At 38.8% G+C, this 21,369-nt stretch overlaps 1 protein-coding gene across 1 annotated transcript in view; it reads left to right on the top strand.

The window, feature by feature from the left end:
* FST (follistatin) overlaps window positions 1-20,515 on the top strand; it is a 32,703-nt gene extending 12,188 nt beyond the window's left edge. The window contains exon 6 of the mRNA XM_089682683.1: window positions 19,788-20,515. Within this exon, the coding sequence (XP_089538809.1) occupies window positions 19,788-19,975 (188 nt within the window). The 3' untranslated portion in view covers window positions 19,976-20,515. The remainder of the gene's footprint in view (window positions 1-19,787) is intronic.
* Window positions 20,516-21,369: the final 854 nt, after the last annotated feature.

Below are 21,369 nucleotides of genomic sequence, written 5' to 3'. Positions count from 1 at the left end.
ACCTTAAGATGAGGTCTCGATCAGTCTCCACTGATTAGTAGTAAGTACCAAGACACCCTTCAGCATTTAATCAGTATAGTATGGAAAATCAGTGTTACATCGAAACTCAGTTATTTGCTCATCTTGAAAGTCTACAAATCAGTTCCATTTGTTTTCAAGTGTCTATCCAGAATGTCATCCCTCCCTCCGTCTCCAGGACTATGCTTTGTCTGGCACTCTGCTGTCCCCAATCTTATCAAGTGATCTCAGCCTCCTCAGCTTCACAACAAGTGAGAAATACAAACAGCTAGACAGTCCTAATTACCCATCCAAAATTAAAAGCAAAACCCAATTAAGGATTGAGCAAGGGCAGAAAAAGCTGAATATAGACAAGACAGAGAAACACTTTTGTTATTTGAAGAAAGTGCAGATTAAAAATAGGCCTGATCACTTCACTGTACATTTTAAACAGTGTCTTTTTAAAAAAACACGAGTAGACAATATGCAGGTTACATTGGTACACTGTGAAATGCAAAAGAGGTCAGTCTCCTAAAATGAACCCATTGCTGGATGGCAAAAACAGGCATTTTAGTGGAGTTGTTGCATCCTGGGGGCCTTCAACCAAGCACAAGTAAGACTTACCATCTAGATACAATACTGTTGATTTGTAATGGAATAAGCAATTATATTATACAGGCCTAACCCAGTACCTTAGTATTTGTCTTTACAGAAATGGTTCAGCAGTTTTGTCCCTCTTGTCTTTTTGTTAAATAAACCAACTCCATTTTTATCTAGACTTGTAGCAAAGGTTCGGTCTCTTAAAATTGACTCAATGTAAGATGGCCAGCAATACAATATTTTTATTAAAGTTTCTGATACCTTTTGCTACAGTTTCCAACACATGCTGCTACAAGGAATTATTTAAAAGCAGCAGCTCCTGGTAGCCAATCAGAAAGCAACTTTTCAAGATCACATCAATCTTCTGATTGGTTGCTGTAGGTTACTTCCTTTGGTTCCTATGAGTAAGCTTGAACATATCAAAATACTGATGTGTTTCTAAATGTAAATGAACTTATTACAGATATTTAGATAGTGCTGATTACTTAAGCACTTTACATATTATATGTTCCCATCAGTCCCTGTCCTCAAGGAGCCTATAATCTAAGGTCCCTATATCAAGGAGCGTACAATTTAAGGTCCCTGTCTCACATACATTCATACACCCATGCACACACTTATTGGATCAATTTGGAAAGTAGCCAGTTATCCTAGCAGCATATCTTTGGAGTGTGGGAGGAAACTGGAGTACCCGGAGGAAACCTATACAAGCACATTACAACATAAAGCCCCAAACACACGGACCAAATATCAGGCAGTATCGGTCGGTTCAACAGAAAGTGGGCGACATTCGGCCTGTGTGTATGGCAGCCGGTCTGACAGAAGCCAGACATTTGTCTGGCTCCTATCGAAGAAGCATGACTGAAAAAGGTCTGCCGACTGGCTACCAGTTTGTTCCCCCTGTCAGAACATAATAGCATAGCAGGGGAGATTGCTGTACTAACACCACTTGTATTAGTACAGCGATCTGTCAACTTTTTTTTGCTCAGCCCACTGGGTTGAATGAAAAAATAAACTGATAGTATGTACTAGGCATAAGTTTTGATCTGATTCAGACAAACAATGCATTATGTTGGGATAGACATGGGAAGTTGGGGTAGAATGAAGCACCACTACTAATTCCCCTGCTTAACACCAAGCATCGGCATACAGAGAACTTCAGCATAGTCTGCTTCCTAGTACAGAGAAAGTGAGGCCAGATTATAAAAGGATAACAAGATAAAAAGCTTAAGATTAGCCAAGTTTCATCCACTAACTTCTAGCAAGTTCTTTTGCCTTGCTTGCTGTTGTTTTATACATGATCAATTTAATCACAATTCCCACAAGTGTGTAACTTATCCTCTAGTGAAATCTGCCCCCTCCTCTTTTTACACCAGCTACAACAATTCATTTGTTAAGCCATTAGCTTCTGCCTTCGCATCATTGTCAACTGCTTCTGTGGTGTTTGCCTACTCGAGTTGTGTCAAGCAATCATCATAAAACTCACTTCCAATTGCCTTTTTGTGTTTGCTAGTGGAATGGGGTGTAGAACACATCTCATTTTCGTAATGGGGTTGTTTGCACTCAATTACTCTTCATTATCGTCTGTAAAATATGGCCATTGTCTCTTGCAGCTCAGTTAACAAACACATCACTATACTGAAAAGCAGCTGGGAGCCCTATGGGAACACAGAGGGTACTATCACTTCAGTAAATATAAGTATTAAACATAAAAACACACAAAATAAATGGTGAACTCTGTTTTGTATTCCTAGCAGCTTCACAGAAACATATTTGTCTGCTCAAACACCATTCAGACATTTATTTGAATATTCTTGATGTTCTGGCCCTGATCTTAAAAAACCTGTACTGACAGAAATATGGAAGCTACCACTGCTGACCTCCTTGTGAATATACCAATTTACCCGCTGTTTCTGGCTTCAATACTTTCTGAGTTACTAACCTAAACAAACATCCAAAAATGAAAAATCTGGGTAGTTGTCACGTATACGTGATTCATAAAGTATTGGAGTAGTATGACAGCCAAGCTACTACTATTTTCAGCAAATGGCAAGCTTGCTCAATGAGTTTTCAGACTCAAGTAAGCCATTAGGGATTTCTAAGGACAGCTAAAGACACAGAAAGATCTACTGTGATTGTTCACTGACAGGTTGTTCAAACAATATTTCGTCTACCCGCCTTTGCCACATCCATATACAGTAGGCAATATCTGCTGTTGGCTTTCGCTTCCATAGATATGTGATGGTCACAGATATGTATCATCTGGTTTTCACTTAAAACTAAATCAAGATTCCATGGAACCTTGGGGATCCTTCGGAGGTTACTAAGGGGTAGATTTACTAAAATTGGTTCACTCAGAATCTGGTGTTTATGGTGCATGGTAACCAATCAGCTTCTAACCTCAGCTTGTTCAATTAAGCTTTGGCAATAAAATCTGGAAGCTGATTGGTTTCTATGCAGAAGTGAGCCTGATTTTGCTCTCGACAGTTTTAGTAAATAAACTCCTAAGGGTCCACTAAACAATTTGATTGATTGAATATTCCACTAATCACCAATGTCAGGGGGCCCTTCTATGTTGACAAATACCCTATCTACATTTTATTTATTTACATCAAGGTCATTACTAACTACTATAAAGAAGAGGTTTTTAAAAATAATTTGTGATAGATATGCCACATTATTTATTCCTTTTTTTTAAAACAAGGGTGTCCACCCAAGGCCCAGGGACCGCATGATGCTCAAGACGGTTATGAACACAGTCTGACACAAAATCTTAAACTTACATAAAAATGTTGTTTTTTGGAATTTTTTTGTATACATTTAACGAACACATGCAGCCAAAAAAACTAATTATAGTGTCTCTTTACTGGACTTTTATAAGTTTTATCTTCCCAAAGAAAAATATCCCACTCTTCACAATTACACCCTATTCATGTCATCGGTTTTTGGCAGCACCTATATTTGTGAGCAACTATTTTTATGGCTAAAGCACACAAAGGGCAAAATTAGACTAAAAATATCTGAGGAGCACCTTGAGAATTCATTGAGAATTGCTAGTACATCCTTCCAACCAGATATTGACGCTTTCATCAAAAACAGTGTCAAATATTGCACTAGTTTTATGTTGCCCTCTTTTATTTTTATGTTTTAAAAAATGAAGTTTTATTACTCAGATGGTACATTATCTATATCAGCAATCGTTAATTCTGCCCAACATTTTCTACTCATCAGCTATCCTTATTGTTAGTGTATTTTATGTGTGGCCGAAGACAATTCCTCTTCTTCCAATGTGGCCCAGGAAAGTCAAAAGGTTGAACGCCCCTGATTTAAACGTTGTTGCAACTTTTTGATCACACTCTTGTAACTGGAGCTATAGAAATAATCATTTTTATGGGGGTTTCCTGAGACCTGATCATTATTTCTGTTTCAATATTTTCATTATATTTCCCACAAGTGTACAACAACCATAACATAATCACACTATGCAGGTCATGAGATCACTAAAAGCTAATTCCACCTTTTGTACCATGTTACATGTATTTAGGGTGTAACATATAGCATAGTGATAATTAGATCCCCTACCCCCAAACATTTAACCCATGTCTAAGAGGAGATATCTCTCATTTTAGAAAAACATACTCCTATTTTCTGTCTAATGAATAAAGGTGTACGTTTATCAAGCAGTGGTAAATGACCATTGCTATGTTCTCTGGCATTCTAAGAGGAGACAGCTCTCCTCTGAGTTCCTGATTATGAAGTGGTGTAGATATCGCTTCTCCTGATGAGGAAAGAAGCAATCTACAAACGCTTTGAACTCTGGAAAATGGCTGTTGCTGCTGTAATCTCGCATGATTAAGTGAGATTACAGTAACAAGAGATCAGTAAAATACACAGCTGTCAGTTTATTAAGCAGTAGTAAATTACCTCTGCTGAGGTGGTGGCTCTCCTCAGTAAACACGTACACAATAATAATTTTATATATATATTTATTGCAGGTACTTATATAGCGTTGTCATTTTATGTAGCACTTTACATATATATAGTACATTCACATCAGTCCCTAACACTCAAGGGGCATACAATCTAAGGTCCCTAATTCACATTCATACATACACATAATAGGGCCAATTTAGACAGGATCCAATTAACCTACCAGCATGTGTTTGGAGTGTGGGAGGAAACTGGAGTACCCAGAGGAAACCCACGCAGGGACAAGGAGAACATGCCAACTCCAGGCAGGAGGTACTGTGGCTGGGATTTGAACCAACGACCCTAGTACTGCCAGGCAGAAGTGCTAACAATTTAGCCACTGTGCTGCCTATATATATATATATATATATATATATATATATATATATATATATATATATATATTATATATATATATATATATATATAGTGTGTGTGTATACATATACAGGTATACAGGTGAAACTCGAAAAATTAGAATATTGTGGAAAAGTTCATTTATTTCAGTAATACAACTTAAAAGGTGAAACTAATATATGAGATAGACTCATTACATGCAAAGCAAGATAGTTTAAGCCGTGATTTGTCATAATTGTGATGATTATGGCTTACAGCTCATGAAAACCCCAAATCCACAATCTCAGAAAATTAGAATATTACATGCAATCAATAAAACAAGGATTGTATCGGACCTCTGAAAAGAATAAGCATGCATATGTACTCGGTACTTGGTTTGGGCCCGTTTTGCAGCAATTACTGCTTCAATGCGGCGTGGCATGGAAGCTATCAGCCTTTGGCACTGTTGAGGTGTTATGGAAGACCAGGATGCTTCAATAGCGGCCTTCAGCTCTTCTGCATTGTTCGGTCTCATGTCTCTCATCTTTCTCTTGGCAATGCCCCATAGATTCTCTATGGGGTTCAGGTCAGGCGAGTTTGCTGGCCAATCAAGCACAGTAATCCCACGGTCATTGAACCAGGTTTTGGTGCTTTTGGCAGTGTGGGCAGGTGCGAAGTCCTGCTGGAAAATGAAGTCAGCATCCCCATAAAGCTAGTCTGCAGAAGGAAGCATGAAGTGCTCCAAAATCTCCTGGTAGACGGTTGCTTTGACCCTGGACTTTATGAAGCACAGTAGACCAACACCAGCAGATGACATGACTCCCCAAATCAGCACAGACTTCCTCCATACTCTGGGTCCTTGGTTTCCAAATGAGATGCAAAAGCTGCTCTCATCAGAAAAGAGGACATTGGACCACTGAGCAACAGACCAGATCTGTTTTTCTTTAGCCCAGGTAAGACGCTTCTGACGTTGTTTGTTGTTCAGGAGCGGCTTGACAAGAGGAATATGACATTTGAAGCCCATGTCCAGGATCCATCTGTGTGTGGTGGCTGTTGATGCACTGACTCCAGCCTCAGTCCACTCCTTGTGAAAGTCCCCAACACTTTTGAATGGCCTTTTCCTGACAATCCTCTCTAGGCTGCGGTCATCCCTGCTGCTTGTGCACTTTTTTCTTCCACACTTTTCCCTTCCACATAACTTTCTATTAATGTGCTTTGATACAACACTTTGGGAACATCCAACGTCTTTTGCAATTACCTTTTGAGGCTTTCCCTCCTTATGGAGAGTGTCAATGATGATTTTCTGCACAACTGTCATGTCAGCAGTCTTTCCCATGATGTGATTCCTACTGAACCAGACTGAGAGACCATTAAAGGCTCTGGAACCCTTTGCAGGTGTTATGGCCTAATTAGCTGATTAGAGTGGGACACTTTGAGCCTAGAATATTGCACCTTTTCACAATATTCTGATTTTCTGAGATTGTGGATTTGGGGTTTTCATGAGCTGTAAGCCATAATCATCACAATTATGACAAATCACGGCTTGATCTATCTTGCTTTGCATGTAATGAGTCTATGTCATATATTAGTTTCACCTTTTAAGTTGCATTACTGAAATAAATGAACTTTAGCACGATATTCTAATTATTCAAGTTTCACCTGTATATATATATATATATATATATATATATATATAAAATATATATACACACACTATATTGCCAAAACTATTGGGACACCCCTCCAAATCATTTTATTCAGGTATTTTAATCACCTCCATGGCCACAGGTGTATAAAATCAAGCACCTGGGCTTGCAGACTGCTTCTACAAACTTTGGGAAAGATTGGGTAGCTCTCAGGAGCTCAGTGAATTCACTGTACCGTACCGTGATAGGTTGCCACCTGTGCAATAAGTCCATCCGTGACTTTTCCAGGCTACTAAATATTTCACATTCAAATGTTAGTGGTATTATAACAAAGTGGAAGCAACACAACAGCAACTCAGCCCCAAAGTGGTAGGCTATGTAAAGTGACAGAGTGGGGTCAGCACATGCTGATGCGCACAGTGCACAGAAGTCACCAACTGTCTGCAGAGTCAATAGCTAAATACCTCCAAACTTCATGTGGCCTTCAGATAAGCACAACAACAGAGCGTAGAGAGCTTCATGGAATGGGTTTCCATGGCCGAGCAGCTGCATCCAAGCCTTACATCACCAAGTGCAATGCAAAGTGTTGGATGCAGTGGTGTAAAGTACACTGCCACTGGACTGTAGCGCAGTGGAGAAATGTTCTCTGGAGTGATGAATCATGCTTCTCTGTCTGGCAATCCTATGGACGTGTCTGGGTTTGGCGGTTGCCAGGAGAATGGTTCTTGCCTGACTGCATTGTGCCAAGTGTCAAGTTCGGTGGAGGGGGGATTATGGTGTGGGCTTTTTTTTCCAGGGCTTGAGCTTGGCCCCTTAGTTCCAGTAAAGGGAACTCTTAAGGTGTCTGCATACCAAGACATTTTGGACAATTGCATGCTCCAAACTTTGTGGGAACATTTTGGGGATGACCAGGGGCGGACTGACAACTCATGGGGCCCCTGGGCAATAGGGGATCATGGGGCCCCTGTGTCCAAACTCAAAAAAGCCTATGAAAAAGGTAACGGGGCATCTCATGGGGCCCCCTACTGACCCCGGGCCCTCGGGCAGTGCCAAAGTTTCCAAATGGTCAGTCTGCCCCTGGGGATGACCCGTTCCTGTTACAACATGACTGCGCACCAGTGCACAAAGCAAGGTCCATAAAGACATGGATGAGCAAGTTTGTTGTGGAGAAACTTGACTGACCTGCACAGAGTTCTGACCTCAACCCCATGGAACACCTTTGGGATGAATTAGAGCGGAGACTGTGAACCAGGCCTTCTTGTCCAACATCATTGCCTGACCTCACAAATGCACTTCTGGAAGAATGGTCACATATTCCCATAGACACACTCTTAAACTTTGTGGACGGCCTTCCCGGAAGAGTTGAAGCTGTTATAGCTGCAAAGGGTGGGACAACTCAATATTGAACCCTACAGACTAAGACTGGGATGCCATTAAAGTTTATGTGTGTGTAAAGGCAGGCGTCCAAATACTTTTGGCAATATAGTGTATATATATATATATATATATATATACACAAAAACACATATATATTTAGAAACTGCTCTAGGGTTTTGGGGGTATTGTGAAAGGCAGGGGTGCTTTCCCACTGTCTTGGAAGCTTTGATGGAAGAGGAGGAAAGTCTAAAAACTTCCTCCTTCCTCCTCAGAATTCCAGCGATTCTCCTGTCTCTCCCCAATTCTCCATCTCTGGGCTGGAGAATCTGAAGGGAGAATTTTCACACAGATCACCAGTGAAAGGCTGACATCGCTTCTTCATAAACTAGTCGTTTCTGTGTCTGTCAATTGCAGATTCTCTGTGTGCAGAGAAGATCAGCAGAGAACATGTTCTCTGCTGATCTTCTCGGTGTCATACATTACTAATGTACTGAAATCAGCAGCGATCCTCAGGAGCACTGTTGATCTCATTTTTATAAACGGACACCAAAGTAAAATCATTAATATGTGTAAAAAAAATTCTGAGAGAAATTTCTTACTCCATCCAAAATGAAAAAAAAAAGTGTGTTTTGAGCATACTTTACAAACATACTTAACCATTCAGGGAGACATTGATTTCATTTATAAGTAAATATGTCTCTTTTCTTTTAGAGTTAAACAATAAAAATCTATCAATGATAAATCTATAAACCAGAGTCAGATGCTGTGTGCAGGAGAGAACCGACAACGGCTGTGAAATGCCTGGAGAGTGACGTCAGGTCGCCTGCCTCTCCTGCACACGCCTGAACAATGAAGCCGCAGCTGACAGCTCAGCGTGGGACCGGAGCGGCTGTAGAACAGGTATGTATAGCAATTTCTTCTTTACAGGGTTAGATAGATTTCTTTTAGAATGTGGCTGCAAGTAGGGTTGGAGTTAGGTTTTGGGTGAACTTCTATTTTAAGGAACTCATTTATATTCATGACGCAGGAATTGAAAATAATTCTCCCACTTTACAGTCAATGTACATGTGTATTTGTAGTCTCCTGTAATGTGCATACAGTTTTTATGTTTGTTCTATGGATGTTTTTAAGTTATTTCTGTCTTTTTTTGTAAAAGCCTGTGTTTTGGAAAATCAACAGTTATTCAGTACATTTTTTCATATTCATTCATAGCTAGCTTCATCCCCAGAGATTGCACAGCTACATTTATAGTCACATTTACACATGAGGACATGTATGCTCGGGGGTGTAAAAATGCACATGCTCACATCTATAAGTACGTACACCCCCTAATAAAGTGTATTCTGGGTTTAAAGTTGCCCTGAATATTTTGCATCTCTTATCAGCCTGACATAGGACCACAGAGTTGTATAGGTTGTTACACTTGTGGAATTTTGTTGCTTTCTCTTACTTAGCAACATTTTGCTGAATTTTGGGCTGATTTATTACTTGGTATGCCTTCATTAGAGTCAATCTGTCAGAATAATGCTAACCACCCAGTGCTTAGTCCATGGTGCCTTCAATAATAGAATTGTTTTGCCATAATACTGTTCTATAAAGAGTTCATTTATCAAATATTTGGTGTGCCAAAGGTCAAGATTTGGTGCAATCTCACAATGAAGTATACCACGTATGTTACACAGAAAAAACGATTAGTCAAGTAAAGTGATAGTGGGCTACACCAGAGCTGTTTCATATGTTGGAAGCTGATATTCTTCAATTTTAATGTAAGATATTTAATAAAGATTTATATATTTTACTATATTTATTTCAGGTACTTATATAGCACTGTCAATTTACACATATATATTGTACATTCACATCAGTCCCTAACCCTCAAGGGGTGTACAATTTAAGGTCCCTAATTTACATTCATACATACACATATTAGGGCCAATTTAGATAGGATCCAATTAACCTACCAGCATGTCTTTGGAGTGTGGGAGGAAACTGGAGCACCTGGAGGAAACCCACACAAGCACAGGGAGAACATGCACACTCCATGGTTGGTAATTGAACCCATGACCCATTTACTGCAAGGTAAACATGCTAACCACTAAGCCACTGTGCCGCCCATTATATACTACTGATTATCTCCTATCTCACCTTATGAGGAATATGGAAGAGTGGAAACAGGAACATTAGGAAGCCTGGAGAGTGTTACTATCCACTGGTTTAAAGCCTGTCATTTATTTCCAGAGGGTAATTATTCATTGTTGCACTCATTAATATTGAGTGTGTAGAGCTCACCATTAGAGTTTTGGTTATTATTCATTTCACTATTTGGAGTGATCACTTATGTCTCATAGTTTGAAGTTGGAATGGTCACTATTTTGATTATCATCACGAGTATATTTACTTATTGAGAGATTGATATATTGTTTAAAGTTTTTTTTTTATTTTTTTTTTTTTATTCACGTGTGAGTACACGTTATGCAGTTGCCATGATACACGGTTTTCACAAGTTTGCATGCTTGCTCAGTTTAAAGGTAATACACTATCATAAGTTTATTTCTTTGAGGTTCACAAAGAATTTTGGATATTCCATACTGGATGATTAACCACTTGCCTACCAGGCACTTATACCCCCTTATTTACCAGGCCAATTTTCAGCTTTCAGCGCTGCCGCACTTTGATTGACAATTGCGCGGTCATGCAACATTGTACCCATATGAAATTTTGATCATTTTTTTCTCACAAATAGAGCTTTCTTTTGGTGGTATTTAATCGCCACTGGGCGCTTTACTTTTTGCGCTATAAATTAAAAAATGCAAAAAATTTGAAAAAAAAAAAAGTTTCTTTGTTTCTATTATAAAATTTTTCAAACAGGTAATTTTTCTCTTTCACTGATGTGCGTTGATGAGGCAGCACTGATGGGCACTGATAGGCGGCACTGATGGGCACTGATAGGCAGTACTAATGAGGTGGCACGGATAGGCAGCACTGATAGGCAGCACTAATGAGGTGTCACGGATAGGCGGCACTAATATGCAGCACTGATAGGCGGCACTGATAGGTGACACTGATGATGGGTACTGATAGACGGCACTGACTGGCATCACTGCTGGGCACTGACTGGCGGCACTGACTGGCACAACCGCTGGGCACTGACTGGTGGCACTGACTGGCAGCACTGGTGGGCTGCACTGGTGGGTGGCACTGGTGGGCGGCACTGGTGGGTGGGCACAGGTGGGTGGCACTGGTGGGCACAGGTGGGTGGCACTGGTGGGCACAGGTGGGTGGGCACAGGTGGGTGGCACTGGTGGGCACAGGTGGGTGGCACTTCTGGGCACAGGTGTGTGACACTGCAGAGTGACACAGGTAGGTGCACTGCTGGGCACAGGTGGGTGCACTGCTGGGCACAGGTGGGTGATCTGCTGGGCACAGGTGGGCGGAGCTAGTGGGCGCACTGCTGGGCACAGGTGGGCGGAACTTGTGGGTGGCACTGCTGGGCACCAATCATCAGGGCACTGATCATCAGTGCCCTGATGATCGGTGCCGATCCTCGCTCTGACAACTGCCGGTTCTCGGCAGTACTTTCCTCACGATCTGACAGCGTGAGGAAAATGCAGCCGAGAACCGGCACTTGCATTTCCCTGTGATCAGCGTGTCATTGGACACCGCTGATCACGTGGTAAAAGGCCGGTGTGATTGGCCTTTTACCACATCACGTGATCAGCTGTGTCCGTAGGACACAGCGATCACGGAGATCGCCGGGTGCGTGCCCCCTGGGGCGCGCAGGAGAGCGCGTTCTGGGGGGACGTCATATGACGTCCACCCAGAACTGGCCGGCCGCAGTGCAGCCGTCATTCGGCTATCTGCGGTCAGCAACTAGTTAAAGAGGGATATGAGTTTGCTTGAGAATTAGGAAGACATTTTTACAGAGACACTTTGGACACATTTTTTTGGGACATTCTTTTGGGCTATTTAGGTTGATATAATTTTGGGATTTATTTTAATATTTATTCATTTTCGTATCTAATTTTATGTATGTATTATATATATTGGGATAGGTTTATTTATGTTTAAAGAAGAGTTTGGTTACATAGATAGTGGGCATAGCTTTGTTATTAATTTACATAGGACATTCATATATCACATGTTGGTAGAGTAACTTTACCTCTATAGTAACCATTCTTCTTCTTTCTCAATGCAGGTAAATAATGAATTACAAGCAGAAGCAACATGCCATCATAGAGTTCTTAAAGCGGAACTAGACTGTATCTGAGCACCACAGACCAAAAGCGCTATTTAATTTATTTTTAATATTCAAAGTAAAATTCCCCCATTCATCCATGTCTACTTGCTTTATTTTGCTTCATTTTGAAAAATACCCCTAGCATTTCTGGCTGTGGCCATCTTGCGTAAGGGCAGATGATTCATGTAGCATTTCCTTCCTGGAATTCATCTGCCCTTAGCTCAGGCATGCAAGCAGGAGGGTGGGCATAGCTGAGAAAACCCCTCCTCCTTCCCTCCTGAAGACTCCTGGGATGTATGACATCATTTGCCTAGGCAAGGAAACTAGGGAGTAACTAAAGAAATGTAAAAAAAAAACAAGTAAATATGCTATAGGATTCAAAATAGTCAATGTTGATTGAGAGAGTGAAATTCCACTTTGATGAAGGACCTTGCAGGCTGTCTGACATCCACAGGGGGCATCAGAATGTTTACAGAATGCTGCCTTGTCATTGGTGACTCTTGTTAGTGGAGTCACGTCTGTAAACAGCTTGTAACCCTTCTGTGGAGGGCAGACAGCCTGCATCCTTCTTTTCTCATGAACTCAGTGACAGCATCTTGCTTTGCTTGAAATCCATTATTTACCTACAATGAAAAAGAAAAAGAAGGAAAGCTGCCTACAGAAGAAGAGTTACACTATCGACATATGAAATAATGCAAAAGTTGCACTTTTGCATTACTTTTGGTAGAGCCATATAAACTGTATATTTATGTGTGTGTATATGTATATATATATATATATATATATATATATATATACCGCTTTGCCAGTCTGTCCTATGAATGGTACTGGAACGGGGAAATTTGTACAATTTTTGCTATAAAATATGGATTGTAGCAGGTTCCTGAATCTAGTTTACTGTGCAAATTCTCCCATCTATAAACTAAGCCCACACACCCACTCTGCTATATATGTTACAGATGTTAGCCTAATACAATTCACAGATGTGTTTTTCCCCATGTCAGCTGGTACACTGAGCACAATACAATGGGTTTTAATGAAAACACTTGCATGTGGTCTGAATGTTTATCAAAAACAGTGAGAGAAAAAATAATCATTGCATATGCCCCAGCCATGTATATATAAGACAATACACATGCACGTATGTGGGTGTTCCAAATTAAACTTAAGACAAACTATGATGCACATTAAAAAACATGATTCTGGCCTCACAGAAAAAAATGGGATAGTGTTTTAGAACTATGTCCCCTGGAAATCACTTTACATAACCAATTAACAATCTAAAGAAAATAGAGGAAACGTTGTACAATGGGAGCAAATCTTTTACTCTGGCTCAGTTGTGCTCAGTTGTACCATGCAGCCTTCAGTCATGGCTGCACAAAAGTTATTTTAAATTTGATATGTGTTGCTGTTAGAGGCATAGGGACTCCATAATCCACAAGGGACTGTTGTACTAAAGTGAGGCTGCCAGTGGGAGTGATTAGTGTTTTTTCTTCCTTGCTGGAAGATATATAGTTGTGCTTAGTGGAAGAATATTGGTATGGTTGAAGAACTAACAAATAACAAAGAACAGATCACTCTACATAATTGACAGCACAAGATTCTTCAAAGAATTGTTAAAATGGGAATATTTTGAAATAATTTCTAAAAAAAGTACATAAAATTTTATAAATGAAGTTTTATAAGTTGAAAAATAACCTTCTGTTTGCTATATTTCCAATTAATATATTGTTAAAAGCCTAACTTCAACCAAATCATGTTTTTTCTTTCTTTTTTTTTTTTTGGATAGCATGAAAAAAATGTATACAATTCTGTCCAGATTTCCCTTTGTCTGTGACCCCAATGGGAAATTTTCCCTCACCATATGTCCTTGTAACACCTGTAAAAGAAATGGGGAATGTATTTGTCAAGACAGGAAGGCACAGAAAGCAAAAAAAAAATGTCACAAGTCTGAACCCTTCCTTGCTTTAATAAAAATGCCTTTTTTGGCATTTATCCTTGTCCCTGCTGGAGACATGTTTTTGTCATTTACTGTCCAGATAAGAAGTGAGGGGAAATCTCAGAGATGGCAATACAAACCTGGCATAGGTTCTAACCATTCTCTGCTCTGTCTGTGTAGAGTCATGTGCCTCAGTTCCTCTCTCTCTCTTTCCACTTTCTTCTTCTGAGGTTTCCAATCCAACAACCCAGAGACAGGAAGTACTATACATAATTAATTTTATGATAAGTAGCATAACTAGATTATTTGCAAATACAAACAGGAGAGGGCACAGATCTCTAGAATTATTTTCATTTACTACATTCAGCTACATTTACATAATAATTTTGTGATTGGTATATTTTTTTCAGCTGCTTGATTTTTATGTCTGTATAATGTTGTATGCAATATGCTTTGTTGGTATACAGCATATTGGTTTTAATGGGCAGCTCCTGCTATAATCTGGGGGTTAAATGATGGGGACTTCAAAAAGTAAGAAAGGCACAATCTATATCTGGAAACTAAGCTTCCTATGAGTTGCATAAAATATGAAAACAGTGTTCCAGTTGTTTACTTATGGTCATTTTAATAAGGTTTGTTGGATTCCTCCAAAACCTGGCTTGTCTATGGTCAATCAATCCAGCCGATAGTCAGTCTCCAGTTGACTTTTCCAGAAAAAACCCTTAACACTTCAAAGTTCAACCATTGGACAAGAAAGGTAATTTTGGGACTTCCTTACCAATAATTAACTCATGGGCTAGTTGCCCCAATTTTTTAGGCTAACAAATAACCACTCAGATACTTAGAAGCAAGGGTGATATCAGTGACTATTTGTCTTCCTTTGAGTGAGTATTTGACTTCCTTTGTCACCCCAATAACTGATGGATACCAAACATGCTTGCATGCATAATGGTCCAATTTACCCAATATCAAATGTATTGAAGATCGCTCTATCCATTACAAAAAACAAGAAGTAGCACCCTAATTTTCCTATCAATGTTTGTCTTTACTCTTCTTGTGGCTCTAGGTATGAAGTGCATTTTATTGACCCAGACCCATATTCCTGTAATTTGTCTTTTTGACAAACATGGACCAATAGACATCCAGTTTAAGTCTAGCATCCTTCAAAGTTAAACGTTAAGCTTTATTATAGTTCATTTAAAATAGCTGTAAAAACTGCAAAATATGGATGACGGCACAGGTCTAGCTTTTTTGGCTACTCTCACCTTGGACAAAAGTCATACATTAGTTCAAGTTCTCTCCTGAAGCATAGATGGTGAAGTCCACCTTGCAAACATTCAAGCGACCAGAGGTAGATCATGGAACACAATTTTAAAAGTGAAACTCCCTTTAATACATGTATCTTATTAGTACAAAGTTGTATTTTTTGTGACAGGCTCACTTTGATAGCCATTGTATTTAAGACAACTGATGTTTTTGGTTTAGTGATCCTTTAAGCAATCAAAAGTGAATTGGCAGCAAATGAATGAAACATTGCCACTTATGAACACAATCGGCTAACACAGCATGAGTGTTTATGTTCCCACATTACAGAGGACACAACAAAACATGTATATGTATGAACCAAAGCTTCTGCTTATAGCTAAGTAACATTGCTTAGGGTCGAATTAAGATGGCAATTGTCATACCCCTGACAGGATGAAGACTATTGTAAATGATTGAAATCCTGCTGTGGTATACAATGCTAAAAGATATCATGGAGTGCATAATACAGGCCAACAGTTTGCAAATAAAGAGTTTTTTTTTATTGAGCTCTATATCTAGATATCTAGAGCCATTTCTTTTACAGGTAAAAATGGCCTCTATAGAACACTGTGCTGTAAAATATGTAAAGTCATGGAAGCCTTTAAAGACTGTTACAGCAGACCACGAGATAATTAGGAGAGTAATTAGTGCATTACTTTTTTTTTTTTATGGGCAGGGCTCATTCAGACTTTGTCATACTGCTGTGTGGTGTTGTGTGGCGCATGTTTTTGCATGCGTTAATATGCATTGCGTTAAGACAGCACGTTTAACACACTAAAATGTCTAAAAAAAATGGCAACACAGTGCACCACAACATACTGTAGTCGCATTACCATAAGTTGCGAATCATGTGCAAATCATGTGCACTGGGGCTAAGTTGTTATCCATTGTCACTGTGGGGTTGACTACTAAAGGCAAATAAACTGTTCACTTTGCAAGGAAAGTTGCACTTTTCAGGGGAATTTGCCCCAGAACTTAGTGAATGTTGTGAAACTTTGGAAAGAGCTCTAGGAAAATTATCTTGAAAAGAGCAATTTCCCCTGCAAAGTGAACAGACTGTTTGCCTTTAGTGAATCAACCTCACTGCCTCTGTGCAACTGTTCTTCCTGTTTCTAGACTCTGCCCCATGATTACACCATCTATGTAATCCAATGATCAGAAGTAGGAATGGGCATACCACTCAAAGTCTTGATAGGACCCTATTATGCTACAACAAAGTATGTCCAGGCACTGTCACATGTGAGGAAGTACCTTTTATCAGGAATGAAAAAAAGTACATTTTGCTACTCCTCTGTCACATTAAACAATGCAAATGTATCACTGTTAATAGTAGTAATAATAATAATAGTAATAATAATATTTCTATAGAGTTTTTCTTTTTTAGGGTTGAAATCACATAAAATTGATTTAAATATAACCAGCACAGCCCTCCAACCCTCTTGCCAAAAATTTAAAGTACTATAAAACTACATGCAAAAAATACTTTTAATAGGTCAATAATTGTATCATAGTCATAAATGCCAGTGAATCAAATAAACACCTTCAACTATGTAATAAATCACAACTTGGAAAATTCAAAGTAACAAATTGCAAAATTGCAAGAAAACCCCCCCAGAAAAATAGAACTATGTGAAGTCTTCAAATTTGATATTAAAAAAAAATTCAGTTTTCATAACTCTCATCAATTCTTGTGCTCATCAATCCATGGCACGACACTCATGCGGCCCCCACTCATGTATGTGTTCACTGTCATAGTAGACATCTATATTTATAGAAGGTCAATCATGCTAATGATAATGTGACTGCTACAATCAGCCAATCCGAAATGGTACTCACATAAAACATGTATGTATAGACCATTTTTCCAATGTATCACATGAGCCACCTGTGCATTCCTTTTTTTGTCTGGTACTCTGGTCATGTCCCTCTGTCCTCCAATGGCTATACTGAATCTCCTCCAGAAGCCTGATGACATCATGGACCAACCATGTCTTACGCATTGCGTTTGGGTACGGACTTTCTCAGAAGCCTTCTCAAATTGGTGTTGGGATCTTTGAAGAGAAGGATTTCTCAGATGCTGGGTGACTAGATGTGCCTTGAGTTGGTTTTTAAAAATATCCAGAGAGGGTGCTTCCTGGACAATGGATGTCAGTGAGGTCCATATAGCAGTTGGGGGCATGTAATTCTTATTTCTCTAAAAACAGGAAAATAAATCAGCCTCATTCAAATTGCCTCTTCTTGCAGTATTTTTTTAAAATCAGTGTATGTCAAAATCAGTGGTGTCTCCAACCCAAAAAATTCTTTCTTTGATGTGTTCCACCATTCCTTGCTTGCTCACAAGGATAGGGTAAGTCCCCTATCCTTGTGAGAAAGCCAGGAGTGGTGAAACACATCAAGATAGGCTGGTTTTGGGTTGGAGACATCATTGTATGCAGACAATGCACTGATTGTTAAAAATCCTGCAAGAAGAGCCAATTGGAGTTAGGCTGATTTTTTCCTCTTTTCAATGAAGAGTGGAGACAGACTGTGATGGCTGGCACCCAGGTTGTTCATGTGCAGGAGAGGCCAGTCTTGAGCAGAGCTATGGACCTCTGTGTGTTTCTCTTTTTTTCTCTGAGATGCAAATGGTGCATATGGGAGTATAGATAAACATTCTCTCAGATAGGTGGGCCCAGGTTATTTAGGGTTTTTGAGTAAGTAGTTAGACAGAATATAAGTATAGGTCCATTTTAAAGCCCACCCAATCTTCTTAGACCATTTTAAGAAAATCAACCTCAAAAAAAGTATTCTTATTTTATTGTAGAGTTTAAATTAATGTATGCATTATTCTGCTTACATTTATTATACTGACATGTAGTGTAAATAAGTTAGAGGTCTGTCCACTGCCATTTTGGTTCCTGCCTTGGTTGAAAAGTGGGCAAAGCCATACATAATAAAGGCATTCTTCATTTTATATAGAAAACAAAGAAAACAATTACTAGTGACAAAGTGACAATTACTAGGGACAAGTGACAAAAATTTTCCAACATGTTGGTAAACTGTTAACACTTCCAACAAAGGTATGTGCTTTATTATTTGTGGACTACATTGAGACTCTTCACATTTAGTACATTGGGCATATTGATTTACTTAGGTCATAAGAAGCCTGGCAACTTTTACTTTACAGCCTGTACTGTAGTTGGGAAAGACCAGACACCAATTAGCCTTTACGAGATTAAGAAGTCTAGCCAACCTGTGGAATTATTTTTATTCACAATCCTGATATTGATAATACTAGCTTAAGTGATAATTATTTATTGTTTTTTACAGCCAAGTTTATAAAATCTTTTTTTTTTTCACACAGTATCTATTCTTGATAATAATCTTTTTTTCAAAAGAGAAAAAAAAACTATTGTTAAAAGACTAGTGAAAAAGAAATTCAAAGCAAGGAAAGGATAAGCATCTGGTTGAGCGTGAAAATTCAATCTGACAACTAAAGGAAATCGTGAGAAAACAAGGGAAAAAAAAGGAAAAACAAGATGAGGAATAAGTAAATCATGAATCGCTCTTACAGTTTCCTAACTTTATAAAACCCAAAATTAAGTTTAATCATATGACTCAATTAACAAATATATAAAAAGAAAAGCGTTGGTCATGGAACTGTTGCTTTAACCCTTTAAGAAGGAGTTTCTTGTGAAAAAAAAAACAAGCAGATTAATGTGTTGCAGGCCTCCCTAAGTACTGAAAAAGGTTAAGGCCCTTTCATCACATTCTTTTCTGGGAAGGCTCTGTAGACACAATAGGGATTACAAGTCTCTTTGATGAAGTCTCCCTCATTTGAACCTGTTTCTCTTTCCCCCATGAAACTAAAGATAATCTCCCTGAAATGAACATTTCCCCTTTTGAATGATGGCTCAGACAAATGATAAGGGTTGAAAAAGCAGAGACACACTGACAAAAGGAAAGCAAAAACATCCAAAAAGTAAAAGCAGAAGATTAGGTAATATGACATCCCATTGAAATACAGAATGGGCTACCCCGTGGAAACCAAAAGGAGTCGTCTCTGAGTATTAGCAGACTCGGCAAGTTGCTGACTTCTAGTTCTGTGGCACGCCACTTATTTATACAGTTAAAATGCTGGGAGCTTTTATGTTTATCACTCTTACTGTTGCTTCTAAAAGGGTTTTCTACTTCTAACAAGAAATTGAAAGATCTCTCCATGTGACCATAAACAAAGGTCTGTAATGATCTCCATAGTTTAGAACCTCTGCAGATTTTTATAGTTTAAAAACAGCAACTGTACACTATATTATGCAAGTTTCTGTAATCCCAATACTTTTATGTATCTGATTATATTGATGCTCATCTTTTTTTTTAGAATTCTATTTTATTGTTTTTTCAGGTAGAAAAAGGTTGTTACATACTCCAGGTGAATCAACCCAAGCAGGAGGGTCACTTGTGCAAAGACAAAAACTGCCAACACCCATACTACTAACAGAAGTTGTACCTAACAAGAGGGCTCATATACAAATTCACAATGCCATGAGGTATGTAGAAGGGCATCTTTCTATGGAAGGCAAGGACTGCTAAATCAAAAATGTGAGGGCAATGGAATAAGAAGATCTTAACAGGCATTAGGGGACAGGTTCTACAACAGTTTTTGTAAGTGTCCTAGTAAAGAAGGAGGTTTGCGTTAACCAGGTGTTTCCATTAAGCAACAGAAATGGGTGATACTTTTTTCCAGTGCATGGCAATTCTAGCTTAGCATAGTAATAGGCCCAGAAGTGGCCTTTGGGCCACAGTAAGGACCAGGTCGCCAACCACTTCCAGAAGGCAATTTTTGATGTTGGGAAGAGATGAATTTTGGAGACCTTGCTGATGACATCCAAAATGGTAAGCCAGAACTGAGAAATAAACATCCAGGTCCAAACAATGTGAAAGAAATCTCCATCCGGGAGACTGCATCTCCAACAGGCACATGATATAGATGGCCAGAGCTTGTGGAGTCTATGGGGAGTGAAATACGCCATGTGAAGTATTTTAAATTTGATCTTCCTGTCTCTGATAAAGACTTTCTTTCTGATCATTTTTACTATAATTTATACCATCAATAAAAAACTTATTAAGTGACAAAAAGTTTTCATTTATTTTACTGATGGTGTAGCCATTTCTTTGAAGCAGCTGTGCGCTAGCAATTTTGATTAGGAGATGGGATGAAGATGTTCAGGAAAATTTTCAGCCAAACGTTTTTACATATTCAGGCTGAAGTTCACAGCTAATGGAGGTAGGTCTTAAAGTCAGATTTCAAATTTGGTTGAGTAGTGGGTGTACAGATGATACCCAAAGGCTACTTCTTCATCACATCTATCTTAATGTTCTGTTTTTTTATTTTCTTTTTTTATTTAGTTTTTTATTTTACAAATTCCCTTTTTCATCAATGAATTCACTGATAAATTAGCTTATGAATTCTAAACCAATCAAAGGGAGAGATCGATTATTTAGCTGCTTGCCCCAGCAAAAATGCAAACAGAAATTACCCCCTTTGGGACTTTAATGCAGTATACATGCCATCACACATATATTTATAAGGAACTTTTTTTACTTATATACTTTATTGTACAGAATTGTTATTAGAAAATATATTACGATTTAAAAACACACCGGCTCTGATAGCTATTCCAGAGATATATTCTCTTTTTGAACTTACAACAATACAACATTCCCAAGATAACCCCAATGCGTTTCGATCATTTCACTTTTAGATCTTCAAAGGACATAGAAGCAAGAGGAATTTCTGAAGAAATATATTTGAGATTAATAATACATTTTATATAAGGATGTCAATAACAATTATACAATCTCCATTTTCATACTTACAAAAACGTTAGGCAGTAAATGTTTATCAGAACAGTCATAAAAATACTGGCTTTCAAGATGGAACTGCATGGTCCAACATTCGGTGATGTAAGCTATCAGGAGGACAA

The sequence above is a fragment of the Staurois parvus genome, unplaced genomic scaffold (assembly GCF_062004578.1).
Source record: "Staurois parvus isolate SC_StPar_1 unplaced genomic scaffold, SC_StPar_1.0 ptg000294l, whole genome shotgun sequence".
Classification (NCBI taxonomy): Eukaryota; Metazoa; Chordata; class Amphibia; order Anura; family Ranidae; genus Staurois; species Staurois parvus.
This window is presented reverse-complemented; position numbering and strand designations above follow the sequence as displayed.